The sequence below is a fragment of the Ceratotherium simum genome, chromosome 16 (assembly GCF_057802395.1).
Source record: "Ceratotherium simum simum isolate JZ-2026a chromosome 16, ASM5780239v1, whole genome shotgun sequence".
NCBI lineage: Eukaryota > Metazoa > Chordata > Mammalia > Perissodactyla > Rhinocerotidae > Ceratotherium > Ceratotherium simum.
Window position 1 is genome coordinate 43,210,370 of NC_141915.1, and position 15,253 is coordinate 43,225,622.

Below are 15,253 nucleotides of genomic sequence, written 5' to 3' on the forward strand. Positions count from 1 at the left end.
CAGGAGCTGATAAATATATCTGAAGAAAAACATCTAAAGTTTAGTTTTTAAAAAATTTAAGTATCTGCTGATTTTAGTAACAGCAGTTGACTTTAAATAGCCTGAAAATATTCCAAAAATAACCATGACTAACTTAGTGAATTGAGAGAGATTACTTCTCAACTTTATGAGTATCTCATTTGCCATAATAAACAAACCAATCAGCTGCAACATTTGAAAAGTATAAAAACTCTTTATATTTTTTACTGTTTTAAAACTTACCCTTTTAAAGGGTAAGGAATCATAACACTAAGTCACAAAGAATAAGAAACACCTATCAACAAAAAAAGTACTTTTCATACAAGAAAAATTATCAATACATCTTTCATCTCAGTTCTTTAAATGGCTATTACCTATTCTAAGACCGGTTTTTATTGCTAATTTGCTATACGACTTCATACAAATCATGTTATATTTCTCATCCATTGTGTACTCATTTATAAAATGAAGAACTTGAACTAGACACTTTTTTATGTCATTTCTTGGTCTAAAATTCCATGCATTTGCAGATTTAAACTGAATCAAATTTACCGTATAGAAAAAGGCTATTTGACTCATTTAAAATTTGTTAATACAAAAACATAAATACTATCAATTCCCACAAAAGCAAAATGTTAACCACAATGACAATAATCCTTGGTGGTAAAGCATAAAACACTTTCACTTACCACCAAAATAAGTGCAGTGACATGAAAACCAAGTGAAAATAAACAAAAAACTAGGTGACCTTGGGTTCGGTGATGACTTTTTAGATAGAATGCCAAAGGCATGATCCATAAAACAAATAGTTGATAAGTTGGACTTTATTTTTTTTATTTTATTTTATTTTATTTTTTCCCCCCAAAGCCCCAGTAGATAGTTGTATATCATAGCTGCACATCCTTCTAGTTGCTGTATGTGGGACTCGGCCTCAGGATGGACGGAGAAGTGGTGCCTCGATGCGCACCCGGGATCCGAACCCGGGCCACCAGCATTGCAGCGCGCGCACTTAACCACCAAGCCACAGGGCCGGCCCAGTTGGACTTGATTAAAATTTAAAATTTCTGCTCTCCGAAAGACACTATCAAGAGAATAAGAAGACAAGCCACAGACTAGGAGAAAATATTTGCAAAAGGCCCATCGGATAAAGGACTGTTATCCAGAATATACAAAGAACTCTTAAAATTAAACATTAGGAGAAACAAACAACCTGGTTAAAAACGGAGCAAAAGATCTGAACGGCCACCACACTGAAGAAGATATACAGGTGGCAAATCAGCATATGAAAAGATGCTCAACATCATATATCATTAAGGAATTACAAATTAAAATGAAATACCACTACACATTAGAAAGGCTAAATCCAAAACACTGACAACACAAAATGCTAATGAGGACGTGGGAGCAACAGGAATTCTCATTCATTGCTGGTGGGAAAGCAAAATAGTACATCCACTTTATAATTTTATTTATTTATTTTTCCCCCAAAGCCCCAGTAGATAGCTGTTATGTCATAGCTGCACATCCTTCTAGTTGCTGTATGTGGGACACAGCCTCAGCATGGCCGGACAAGCGGTGCGCGCCCGGGATCTGAACCCGGGCCGCCAGTAGTGGAGCGCGCGCACTTAACGGCTAAGCCACGGGGCCGGCCCAGTACATCCACTTTAGAAGACAGTTTGGCAGTTTCTTACAAAACTAAGCATATTCGTACCATATGATCCAACAATTACATTCCTTGGTATTTACCCAAATGAGTTAAAAACTTGTATCTACACAAAATTCTGCACATGATGTTTACAGCAGCTTTATTTGTAATTGCTAAAACTTAGAAGCAACCAAGATGTCCTTTTATAGATGAACAATTAACTGTGGTGCAGTCATACAATGGAATATTCTTCAGCACTAAAAAGAAATGAGCCATCAAGGCACAAAAAGACACAGAGGAACCCTGAATACATATTACTCAGTGAAAGAAGCTAATCTGAAAAGGTTACATATTGTATGATTCCAAATATGTAACATTCTGGAAATGGCACAACTATGGAAACAGTAAAAAAAAAAAAAAAAAAAAATCAGTGGTTGTCAGGGGCTTGGGGGGAAGAAGAGGTAGAGCACAGACTTTTAGGGCAGTGAAACTGTCTGTATGATACTATAATGGTGGATACATATCATACTACATTTGTCAAAACCCACAGAACTACACCAAGAGTGAACCCTAATGTAAACTAGGACCTTGGTTGATAATGATGTCTCAATGCTGGTTCATCTCTTGTAACAAATGAACCACTCTGTTGCAAGATGTTGATGACATGATAGGAGGCTATGTGTGTGAAGGGGGAAAGGGATATATGGGTATTCTGTACTTCCAACTCACCTTTGCTGTGAATCTAAAACTGTTCTAAAAAATAAAGTCTATATATTTTTAAAAAGTAAACAACAAAAAGAAAGTTAATAATTTGAGTAAACCCATAGTTAATATTTCTACAGCATTTCTTCCAAACAGTATGTCCACTTAAAACTTTACTACAAAATTGTAAAACTGATAAAAATGATTACTTCTAAGAAATGAAATGGAGAAAACAGGGCTTTCTTTCACTTTTTACTTTGTTAATGAGGTAGCCTAAACTTTTAATAATATCCACTTTAACATCTGTACTACTAGTTTTTAATAATACATTTTAATAAAGGGGGGCACAATGTTCTAAAAAAGACACTGTTGGCACAAAGTTTCCTCACCTGTGACAAGAGGCTACTGGACTAGGTAACATATCTAGGTATACAATTAAAGTTCTACCTACAAGTTCAGTCGAACAAAATGTCTGGAAAAGTATTTTACAAAAAACATCCTTAATGGGCATAATTTGAAGAGTGCAAATCACCAGCCCCAGTGGCCTAGTGGTTAAGTTCAGCGCACTCTGCTTCGGCGGCCCGGGGTTCAGTTCCCAGGCACGGACCTACACCACTGGTAGGTGGCCACGCTGTGGTGGTGACCCACATACAAAATAGAGGAAGACTGGCACAGATGTTAGCTCAGGGCCAATCTTCCTCACCAAAAATAAATAAATAACAAAAAAGAATCAGACTAGAAGCAAATTCACTTTTCTAAAAAAAAAAAAAGTGTTAAAAGATTTTTAAATACACACACATGTATATATACATCCAGCTGACTCTCCTTCAACTGCCTCTTCTCTCAAAAAAACCTTCAACTTGTGGCAAGTCTAATTACAAATAAATAGAACCTGGCTGACCTGCATGTCATTAAAATACACAGTAGCTCTAGTTCCTTACAGGTCAAGGATTCTGCTTCCAAGCACAGGACAAATGTGGAAACTTCTCTATCACAAATTTAGCTGTGGTGATCATTTAAATATAAATAGAGACAGGGATTGTCCTAAATTTATCCAGATAAGTGGAATCCTGTCCTTTGCTAACCATTGCTGATTTTGGAATCACATAATCCCACAACTGTATCTTTTCCAGTGATTAACTATATGGTAATTAATAGGGAAAATCAGAGCTAGAGAAGAGGAAATTATTGGGACAATTCTTTCAAGATCACAACCAACAGCCCATAATCTCAAACAGCAGAACACAATATTTAAGACCCTAAAGAAGTGATATTCTCTTCCATCTTCCCACGATTATTAAAATTTAATGCAATTTCTAAAAAAAAAAAATTTAATGAAGAATATTAGTCAGTGGATCCAGTTTCTGATGAATAGTCAAATTAATTTTTTTTAAAGATTTTATTTATTTATTTATTTTCCCCCCAAAGCCCCAGTAGATAGTTGTATGTCATAGCTGCACATCCTTCTAGCTGTTCTATGTGGGACGCGGCCTCAGCATGGCCGGAGAAGCAGTGTGTCGGTGCGTGCCCGGGGTCCGAACCCGGGCCGCCAGCAGCAGAGCACGTGCACTTAACCGCTAAGCCACGGGGCCAGCCCTCAAATTAATTATTAACACAAGGATTATACAGACTAAAGTTTTTAAGTCCTGTCTGACTTTTCCCACCTAGACTAGGTATGAGCCAAGTTTAAAGTAGTTTTATCTTTAGGAGTATATTGTACCACTCATGCTAACCCTATCTTTTAGTACCTGGCTCTGGCTATTAAGCTGCATATTGTAAATGTTCCTGTTTCTCTCTGCTCCAATCCTCCTCAACCAAAATTTATCTTTCATACTGTATTTACCATTATTCCCTTAGAGATTGTCTAATGTCACTAAGTGGATATATTAATCATAGCCCTTCCTCACAACTCAAGTAACATACTTGTTTATAATTTGAACTTTCTAAATTCAAAACATATAGTGATGCTGATTTCACCTGCCATGGACAAAAAATGGTATGTTTAGCAGACAGAGCCATGCAGGATAGCATCATTTCCATCTACGAACAAAACCAGTCCTCCTCTATCATCAAATAAATGAGAGACTTCATCTCTATCTCCCTCTCCCCTACTTATTGCAAATAAAGTAACTCTAGTATTATCCTAAACAATTCAGAAAGAAAATGTCTCAGGATGAAAAACGTATCCAAAAAATAAATAAATAAATGAACATTCTGGGGGATTAGTGGTGCCATTTTATTAGTACACTTAAAATTTATTTCAATTTAGAAAGCAGACAGAAACACAATTGCCGTCAATCCCTCAAAAATCTCAATTCTTCATTATTTGTTTGCATAATCATATAGTCTGATTTACAATGACTTCCAGTATATTATTATAAATCCAAAGATCTCTGAAGTCAGAGACACCAAAAATCAAATCATTACCATCTGCTAGCTGTATAACCTTGAGCAAATTACCAAACCTCTCTCTAGGCCTAGGCCTGTTTCCCCAGTTGTAAAATCCAGTTGATTACACTAGACTATTACTGCATAGGTTGTGAGGTTTAAAGAAGTACAAAGTAATGAATTATTATTTCAAAGTACTGTTGAGGCCAGTCAATAACCCAGAAGAATAAATTCACTTATTAAATTTAATTCTATTGTAAATCGGTAGGAAAGATAATTGGTTAGCAATCTTAGCAAATAACTAAGATCTTGAAAACACATTACACTGGGTCAAAGGTATGAGCATATCACACACTCATCTAACAATACATGTACACCTGTTTGGCATATCAAATTTTTGGGATAATTTGACTAGAACAAGAAAGGACTGGTTTCCAAAAAAGCACTACACTGAAAAATTACTAACTTTTTAAAACCCCATAGGAGAAATCAACCTTTTTCAGAAATGCATGCAAAATACAGCAAACAATTCTTGAGGCACTCAAAAAGGTAGGGAGGCAAAAGTTAAGAATTCCTCTGGGACCCACAGCAATGCATATTATTTCTTTTACCACCGGCTGGTATGACAGATCTCTATTCAGATGTTTGACAAAAATTCTGCACTAGTCCACAGAAAAACAAGTATATGTACAATGTGTCACACAAAAGGAAACTCATAGCTAAAAGATGCCTGACAACCTCCATACTTGAAATATCTTGGCTTTACAGGATGTCACAGAAACTAATAATTCAACCTAGATAATCCACAGCACAGCAGGAGGCTGAGTCCCCAAGTCTGGACACTCTTCTCAGACTCTCCTAAATCTCTTCTTCCCACATACTTGCCTTTACTTAACCATTAATTCGAATATTCTAGGTGCCAGAGAGACTCAATACTAGAAAAACGAATAAAACAAGAAAGACTCTGCATTTAAGGATTTCTAAGTCCAGTGAGATAAGATAAATTATAAGAAGGAAGCAAGTATAAAGTAGGAGAAGTAAAACAGCACAGTGGTTAAAGGCTGAGACTGGTCCAAACTACCTTAAAGCTACCTCTTCGACTTCCTAGCAGTGCAAACTGGGTAAGTTTTTCATTTGTATAATGGAGATAATAATAGAACCTACCTTACTGGGAGACTACATGAGATACTAGTGCATAACACAGTCTCTAACACAGTAAACACTGTACTATTAGCTAGTACTACTACTAATAAAAGTGCTATTATAGAAATATGACCAAAATGCTGTGGGAGCACAGAAAATGAAGCAACTAACTTTGCCTAGGGAAGATGTCAGAGATGACATCAAATTGAGTCTTGGAGAATGAGTAGTAGGAATTTGAGACAGGTAAGAACATAGACAAAAACAATAATAATGAAAGAGCCTAGCATTTCCAGATGACAATAGAAACTGCAGGACGGCAGGACAATGAGAGGAATAGAAAAGAGATACACCTGTTAGAATGGCGCCAGATGCTGAAGAATCTTATAAGCCAAGTTAGTTGAGTTTGGATCCATATTTGAGACAATCAGGAACCACAGGAAAAGTCACATTTTAGGAGAGATCAAGGTTCAACTCTGAGTTTACTAACTGTGTGGCCTCAATTTCTGAGCCTTAGTTTTCTCATCCGTAAAATGAGGGATACCATCCCCTGGTTCAGATGGTTACTTAGATTAGATAAATATCTCCAAAATGCCTTGGCACAGGGCTTGGCATGTAATACATACTCAACAAATAGTGGGTGATATTATCATCACTAGTATCACAGCAGTCGATTTTTGATGCTGTAACGGTCAAGGAAAAGTGTATAGTACCCTAATTTAACAGTATCCAGTTGAAGTATCATTCTCCTCTCCCACCTACTCTTTTACTGGAACAAATGAACAAAACGGATTGATTTTTTCTTTTCTTATCCTTTTATGATGCCATGCTAACAAAAGGGCACTTAATAAATGTTTGGGAAATGGAATGAAATTGTCTGGTAGTTCTATACGCAGTGAAAAGGCCAGCAAGAAGTCATAAACAATCAATTAAGCTTATAATACTCAGATGTTTCTGGAAAAAAAGTATAATATTTAATGATAAGCATACCAACTATTTTCTACCAGAAAATGCTGCCATGTATTAAAGAGAAACAATGCTTTGCATACTGTAGACAATACCAACACTCATCTTGAAAGAGGCCAATCTGGGCCGGCTCTGTGGCTTAGCGGTTAAGTGCGCGCGCTCTGATGCTGGCGGCCTGGGTTCGGATCCCGGGCGCGCCCCAAGGCACCACTTCTCCGTCCAGCGCGAGGCCGAGTCCCACGTACAGCAACTAGAAGGATGTGAACCTATGACATACAACTATCTGCTGGGGCTTTGGGGGGGAAAAATGAATAAATAAAATCTTTAAAAAAAAAAAAAAAAAAGAGGCCAATCTATATACCACAGCAGAAAAACCACTGCAAAAGAAATCAGAAGATTAAAGTTCAAAACTCAGCTCTGTACTAGGCAAAATACATAATTTATCTGCCTCTCAGTTTCTTCATCTATAAAGCAGAGTTACTACCTATTCTATTTACCCCACTGTGTTACTGGAAGAATTAGACAAGAATGTATATAAGGGCAATTATTAAACCATGACAGTATACAACTACACTAATTACCATTCTAGTATCCAAGTTAGATGAGATGATTTTAGAACATCCTGGTGCCTCAGTTCCTTAACTTCCTTTCCTATAATGATCTTGTCCTCCACTCTACGTGAGCCATTTCACTCTCATGGTCGTTACCAATAATCTCAACCCTTCCATAATCTATTTTAACCATTGTGCTCTCCAACCACAACCTTCTATTTTACCAGCTCATTCCCTCTAGTACCTCCACTCCAACAATTCTTAAACCCCATCAGAACCTACAATCCATTCATCCAACTTTTCACGCTACTCCCCCACCTCTCCACCTCAAAAGTCTTCACTTATCTCCCTACCAAGCTTAAAATCACATAGTCCATCATTATAATCACTCCCTTGTATACACCCTCTACTCCCTTGCCCTCACTCAAATTAACTCTGGTTTATGGAAACCTGTTATCACAGCTTTAACTGTATGTATAGCACATCTAACACAACTGTATCTTAATCTTCCTATAAGAAAAACTGCTTTGATGTCTATCTCCCTGCTTAACCACCTTAAATAGCTAGTACATTCCTGCTTAAAGCATCAAAATAAAACTTACTTTTATAGCCCTAACTTTCACTTCTTCCCTATGCCCAATGATTCATTCATTGTCCTAAAAAAAAAAAATCAATTCTGCTTGTTTCACTTCTATACTTTCGCCCTGGCTATTTTCTCCAACTGAATGCCTCCCATTCTTTTCCTTTGCAAGGATGCAATCCCATCTTTCAAGATCCAGCTTAAATGCTAATTTCTTCATTCAAAGGCACACCTAATCATCCCACTTTAAAGGGTTCTCTCCTTTTCTTAGAGTTTTGCATTTACTGATGGTCTTATAAGTAATAAACTACATATTATTGCCAGTTTTGTTATCTCTCCATCTAGAACAAAAGCTCCTTGAAAAATACCACTTCTTAACCAACCTCCACCAGACACACTCATACATACCTCTTAGTACGACCACTACTCAAATATTGTTTTATTTCACAATCTTCTCAAAAATTAATTTATATAATAGAAAATATCCTCAAAGTAATTATACTCCTTGGTATCTCTTGTGCAGATGATACCCTAAAGTAGTACCACATCAATTAAATTTTCAACCACTTCTGCCCTTTCTCTTAAGATATCTCACATTTTTACTCCTAGCTTTACTCATAGCAACAAGAGACATTACTGACACTACAGCATATAATCCACAAGCATCAGTTTTACATTCTTCTATAGTCAAGGCCTAGAGTGTCAAATTAATTTCTTCATTTTTGATCAGTACTACCTACAAAAAGAGTGAAAAATTAAGCTGCTCTTCCCTTAGCAACTGGAAAAATGTTACATGACCCTTAAGATATGAGTACTGACTTTTTCAACAATCATTATTTAAAATGTCAGTCACAAAACATGATCAATGACTTTTTTTCTATTACAACTTTAAACCTGGAGAGCTGTTTTGTATTTCAACTCTATAAAACACAGAGATAAATCAAAATTCCTCTTTGAAATCAACGTCATTGCCAAAGAGTTCCAAGGATGACAACAAATAACTGAAACCTCCTAAGATGAGACCAAATGTAACATTACAAAGATACTTTCTGCTTGCTTGAGTGACACACAATGCAAGATTTCTCTTATCTCAACATCGTTGCTAAAAAGAAGAATTAAGGTAAATAGGAAACTCCTATTTTCGGCCTTACTTTAATTTCTTACTATCTATAGCACTTATTAAAACATTATGTGCTATTAACCTACGTACAATGCCAAAGCAACTTTAGCTACTTTTTCTTCCATACAATCCTCAATTAGGTACAAAATACTAAATATATTTGTTAAATACCAAAGAAATTATTTAGTGGAAGCATGACAATACAGTATATTCTGTCTTTCAGCCTGGGTATATTTAAATATTTGCAATGATTAATACAATATGCATTAAGCATATTTGGTTAAATGAACAATTCACTTTTTATAACTGGAAAATCATTACAACATCGTCTGGTATTCACTGCAATATCAAATCAATGACTTCTTTCAGTATTTGTGGTGGTCATTTGTAATTCCTTTGGTAATTACCATGAGTCAGCTTTCACTTAATACTAAATGGCAATGCTAATATGAAAAGAGAATTAATGCCAGACATACAAGCAAAAGCACCAAGTTGTTTCAGGGAAGGAATTTTAACAGAATTCAAGAACTGGGTGTCTACTTCAAGCTGAAATCCATTTTCATTAATAAAATATTAGAAACTTATTAAATCACAAGAACAAAGACAAAACCTCTACATGGGTTTCAAATCCATAATTCAAGATCTCATGAACTTCTGCTACTTCTTTTCAGAAAATGGTAATCTTGACCACATCAAGAAAACAGACTGTCCTTTTTTCATTTTATCATGTACCCAAATAGATAGAAATTATATGGAAATGTATCTTAGCTATGAAGCAGCACAGTCAGGATTGCTAATTATACAGGTGCTTAAAAATTTTTTTAAGTCATGAATTTTAGTTCTGATTATATAACTTATAAAGACCTGAAAAAATGTGATAAAAGAATCCTTCCACAGTACTTTAATGAAAATTGTGTGACACGTATAGAATAAAAGGAAAGAATACAACAGGGACACCTATTTTTCTATAATTTTGACAGTACTAGAACAGTCCTATAATAATCAACCTAATAGTATATTTGTCTAGACCTGTTTCTTCTTGGTCTCCCATGCCTACTTTGAAAATAAATAAGCAAGCATACCATCACATGAAGCCCTATGATCACAGTTGTTGCCAATCCCATTCTCCCTCCAATGCAACTTTTTTATAAATGTCTTTCTATGTGATGTTATTTCTCGTTATGTTTTTAAGGGCCTTTTGCCTTAAATATATACCCTTTACCCTTCAAATCACCACCAGGGAGCCTTCTCTTATGTTAACCTTACTTTTGTCACTCTTGATTCCCTAAGAATATTCTAACCAATAATTTTGCACTTGCTAAGAATCACGCCAATTCATCATCACTATTTTGAAATTTGTATGGCCTTGGTTCCAATCCTTTCCACCTATCATAACATGTATGGGAAAGGGAATAGTAATGATTTTGCATAAGTTTCAGTATCCCAAGTAAAGCTGACATTGATTTTCATAGCTAGTGGCATCTCTTCCAGATGATGGGAGAGAGACTCAGGAGACAGAGATTAGAACACTTGCCCATGTGTCATCACTGGCATGCTTGCATTAGAATGCCAACTCTCTTACACAATACCTCACAGAAAATATACTAATATTTAGTATATTTTAAAATATTTAGTATATTTAAAATATTAGTATATTTTCTGTGAGCTAAGTATTTTAAAACTATAAACCTCTTCACTTAATGATCTCAACTAAGAATTATCTGAAGGGCGCGTCCTGGTATCATATATGAAACACAAAGAGGAATCCTACAAAAATACTAAATGAAAGTAATACAGGACTTGCTTATTGCTATTTACCATTATTATTACTTATGTAGATTATAAAAAGTTTTTGGGTAATTTTTATATTTTTATTACGACCTTTAAGATATTTGTTTCTCATTACTTTATTACTCACTGATCTATTATATCTATTATCATAGCTCCTTTTCATGAGAAATCTAATGCAGAATACATTCAGAACAAGAAGGAATGAGAGGCTACTTTAAATCACCAGTCCCCTGCAGGTACACAAACTGAAGAACCTTTCCTCACTAGCATTCAGCTACATCACCATTAATAGCTGCGCAACACTAAGTGCTAAGCAGTGTATCTTAACACCTTCTAGCCATACATCACTGTCCAAAGAAACTTTCTTTAGTGAACCTGTAATTCAAAGTGTTGAATACATCTTTACCGTAAATTATACTATGTATTTTCCATTAGTTTGTGTAACATTTCAATCTGTGAACAAATATGCCTTAATTTGGTACGTGTAGGCAGAAGTCATGTCTCATTCAGAAATTGAGGTCAGATTCTTAAAGGAGTAGGTAAAACTCTTAAAATATTTTTTAAAATAAATACATCAGCCTAGATCACAAAGATTTCCAAAAATAAAATACCACTTAAAAAGGCTACACAAAAGAATGTCTAAACTAAAACAACAGTTAACAATATACCCTCTATGATACAGTGTAATTTATCACTGCCAGAAGCCTCCCTAGAAGCCCTTGGGAGACCAACAAGAAACAGATCTTGACAAAACAGAACAGAGTAAAAACTGTAATAGTATCACCTCTCTAAAAAGCTCATTTATTCTTTCTGACCTATAAGTTTATCCTCCACCTGATGACTCAATTATAGTTATATAAACCATATAATCACCAGTAGAGACAAGGGTCATGAGCCACAGGTTCAAGAGTCAAAAAGCCAAGTCTGAATCCAGGCACTGCCATTTACCAGCTGTGTGTACTTGACCAAGTTATTTAACTTGCTGCACCTCAGGTGCCTCATTTGAAAATAGGAGTAATGTACCTACCTCATAAGGTTATTGTGAAGATTATGAGATAATACACGTAAAGCCTGTAGAATAGTACCTGTTTATTATTATAATGACGTTATAAAATGTATGTTTTCAAGTGTATCTCCCTGATAATGATTACTCTTTATATTCATAAGTGCTTCAAGTGGCATACCACAGTTAAGCTCCTCACTCTATTATACAAAATAACTTTGAAACTTTAGGTGTTCACAAAATCTAACAGTGAGCCCACCTCTGGCTCCATACTAAGTTCAGGACACAACATTCAAACTCTCCAAAATTTGCACTTGATGGTAAACCGGCAAAGAGTGAAATTCTACAATTCTAAATTATTGTGCCAAATTAAAGGCAAAGAAAATGATAGTCATCTAGAACTTACCAGAGAAGATGCCCAGAAAAATTTCCAGTGCTATAAGAAGATCTGTTTAAAGCAATAGGATCCATGCACTGTGTTTGGAAACTTACTTTGGATTCGTTTTCAAGTGTACTCAGTGGCTTCACTTCATCTATCACTTAAAACCTTAAAGAGGCCACGTTTAATTTTGAATAACCTAACCTTGAAAAATGTCAGATATACTACAAGCAAGAGCATCCCATTACAATACATTTTGTCTCCACTAACTTTAAGTTGAAGGACATCATTAATGAAAATCAATCTATTATTTTTCCCCTTTATTAAGACATCCAGAAAAAGTACTATTTTAAGTATTTTTAAATGAATGCTTTTTAGAAATGTTAGCACAATAATTTACAAATGTTTTAACATCTTATAATTAACTAAAAGGTTTTCATTCCCAATACCCTATTTACCCATAATGCTAGGACCTCTGAATTTAAAAAAACCAACATTTTCCTGACTGATCCAATACAGCAGGAATTGGTTATTCCAACATAAAAGCAGGAAATAAAATATATGTAGTATCTTCAAAGGACTGTCAAGCAACCAAAAGCAGGTTTTACATATACCCAACTAAAGCATCAGACTAAGCTAAACTAAACTAAACTAAAGCATCAGAAGAGAAAGTTATCTTACTTGAAGAGGTAGAGGCTTTCTCAATTTTTTCAGGTGACAGCATTCATACTCTGCTATCCAGTTTTCTAAATCTTCTTTCAAAGCTCTGCAAACCCTGTTTGTTTAAGCCTGCTGAATTTGTGGCTGAGAGCCATTTTCCCTCAAAACTTAATTGTCCATCTTATCCATTTTCAGTTTTATTAGGTCACCTTGAAACGCTCTCCTCTGAAAAGCACTTGAGGGTTTTAGTTATCAACATGTCTCTCTAAAAATTACCAATAAAACCCACATATCTTGCAGCCCTCTCATGTTTTATGGCACTCACTAAAAAAATAACCTTTCCCAGGGATCAAATGGCTAATATGAACTGCTTCAAACTTCCCTACCTGCATTATTCCTTAAACACCCTTAGATTGTGCTGCAGCTACACAGCAGGCGCATGATCACAAGGCTTTTCAACAGCCTCCAGATCCCTTACTGCTGCAAAACTTCTCATAAGCGTTCTATGCACTAGACAGTTAACAGTGTTGGTTTAAGTGCTTTACCTGTTTGTTTATCAATCATCTCAGGGAATTCAAACTCTTCAAACTGCCTTTTGAAACATACCTAGTGTATTCCCGTGTTAATCTGAGGAAGACTTGCAGCGGGATAAAAACTTCAGTTCTGATGTTCATCCCCTGACCCAAGTTGCTGTTGCCAGGATATGCGGTTGTAATGCAGCGGTGTCTTTGACACTCTGAGGATGTATTTTACCCTAGAAATAGCCACTCGCTACTAAATCCCTTTCAGTTACCGAGATTTGCGCCGCAACAATGCTCAACAGGAAGATATTTTAAACAGCCGAAAGACGAATTATTCTAATTTGGCCTTTATTTTTTCCTCTATAATGCTTGCCATCACAAGGACGTTTTTCCATACAACATTTGCAACTGAAGAAAGAAAAATCTTTTCTTGTGCTTTTGGCACTAGTTGTCACACGCTTGGAAAGTCCACTATCACGAGGCTTCTTACAAATCTTTCGAGACAGGATTTGGAGCTAAGCTTCCATCGATCACAGTCCTATAACTCACTGTTTTCCAAGACCAATTAGCGGCCTAATGACAACAGCAACATTTACGCCCAGGGGAATCGCAATGTTTGACTAACCAAGAAGGCGTCTGATAAGGAAGGCACGCTTTTTCTAGGCGAGGAAATGGGAAGAGAGACAATGAAAGGGGTTTATTTATTATAGTGAGGAAAGAAGAAAGAGGACTCCAAGAAGAGCCGCGCGGGCAAAATACGGGGGTTCCGAAGCCCTGGTCTCCGCAACAGCCGCCCCAAGCCCTCCCAGCCCAGCCCTCTTTCCCCTGGGCGCCAGCCCTCGCCTCCCAGGCCGGGCGGACCCCAAGGGAGCACAGCCCTCACCCAGCGGCCAGGCTGGGTCCCGAAGCCGCAAACCCGGCGGCCTGAATGTAAGAGAATATGGGGCGAGACTGGATGCGGCCTCCCCTCAAGCTGGGAGGCCCCTGGAGGAATCCGAGGCGGGAGGGGAGCGAGCCGGTTCGTAAGCCGGAGCAGAGCCGGGAAGGAAGGAGAGCTAGAAGCGGGGGATGAGGAGGTTCCGGCCGGGCCAGCGCCTTCCCCGGATCCTCGGCGACGCCCGTGTTTACCTGAAAGTCTCGGTCCTCGTTGAAGCGGGAGAAGCGGTCCGCCATTTTGCCGCCTTCACTCCTTTCAGGACGACGCTCCCCGGTTCGCTCCTTCCCTCCCGCGACACCCGCCCCCTCGCTCCCCTCCCCTGTTCCCCGCCTCCTCCCACGCCCACCGGTCGCGCGCAGGCGAGGGAGGGAGCGAGAATGCGCGTCCTGCCCGGAGCCCCGCCGGCGCAGGCGCCTTTCAGCCCCAGAGGCGGAACCTTCCCTAGCTTCCCTGCTCGAGAGCGCCCCAGAGCGACCCCGGCGGCCGCGCGTGCGCACTCGCGCCGGAGAGCTGCAAGCGCTTCCGGGGAGAAAGGTCACAGGGGACAGAGTGCGCTTGCGTCCGGATGATTTGTACCTGCTCAGTTCTCCAAGTGTGGTATGTTTTTTGACTCTGTTGATTTCTTGTGTGTGCAGAGCCCATCTTCTGCTTTATTCACCAAATAGCAGCATAATGTAGTGGCTGAAAGCGCGGATTTTTGAAGCCAGACTACGTAGTTTCAAATATCGGCTCGCCTTGAGGATTAAACGGTGAACGAGACAGGAAAGATCCCTTTTCTCACAGGGCTTACATTCCAGTGGTGAAAATCAGATAATAAAATAATTACATAATCTTAGATATTAACAAGTGCTA

At 37.6% G+C, this 15,253-nt stretch overlaps 1 protein-coding gene across 1 annotated transcript in view; it reads right to left on the reverse strand.

The window, feature by feature from the left end:
• GPATCH8 (G-patch domain containing 8) overlaps positions 1-14,705 on the reverse strand; it is an 85,320-nt gene extending 70,615 nt beyond the window's left edge. The window contains exon 1 of the mRNA XM_087441268.1: positions 14,593-14,705. Coding sequence (XP_087297394.1) covers positions 14,593-14,637 — 45 coding nt within the window. The 5' untranslated portion in view covers positions 14,638-14,705. The remainder of the gene's footprint in view (positions 1-14,592) is intronic.
• Positions 14,706-15,253: the final 548 nt, after the last annotated feature.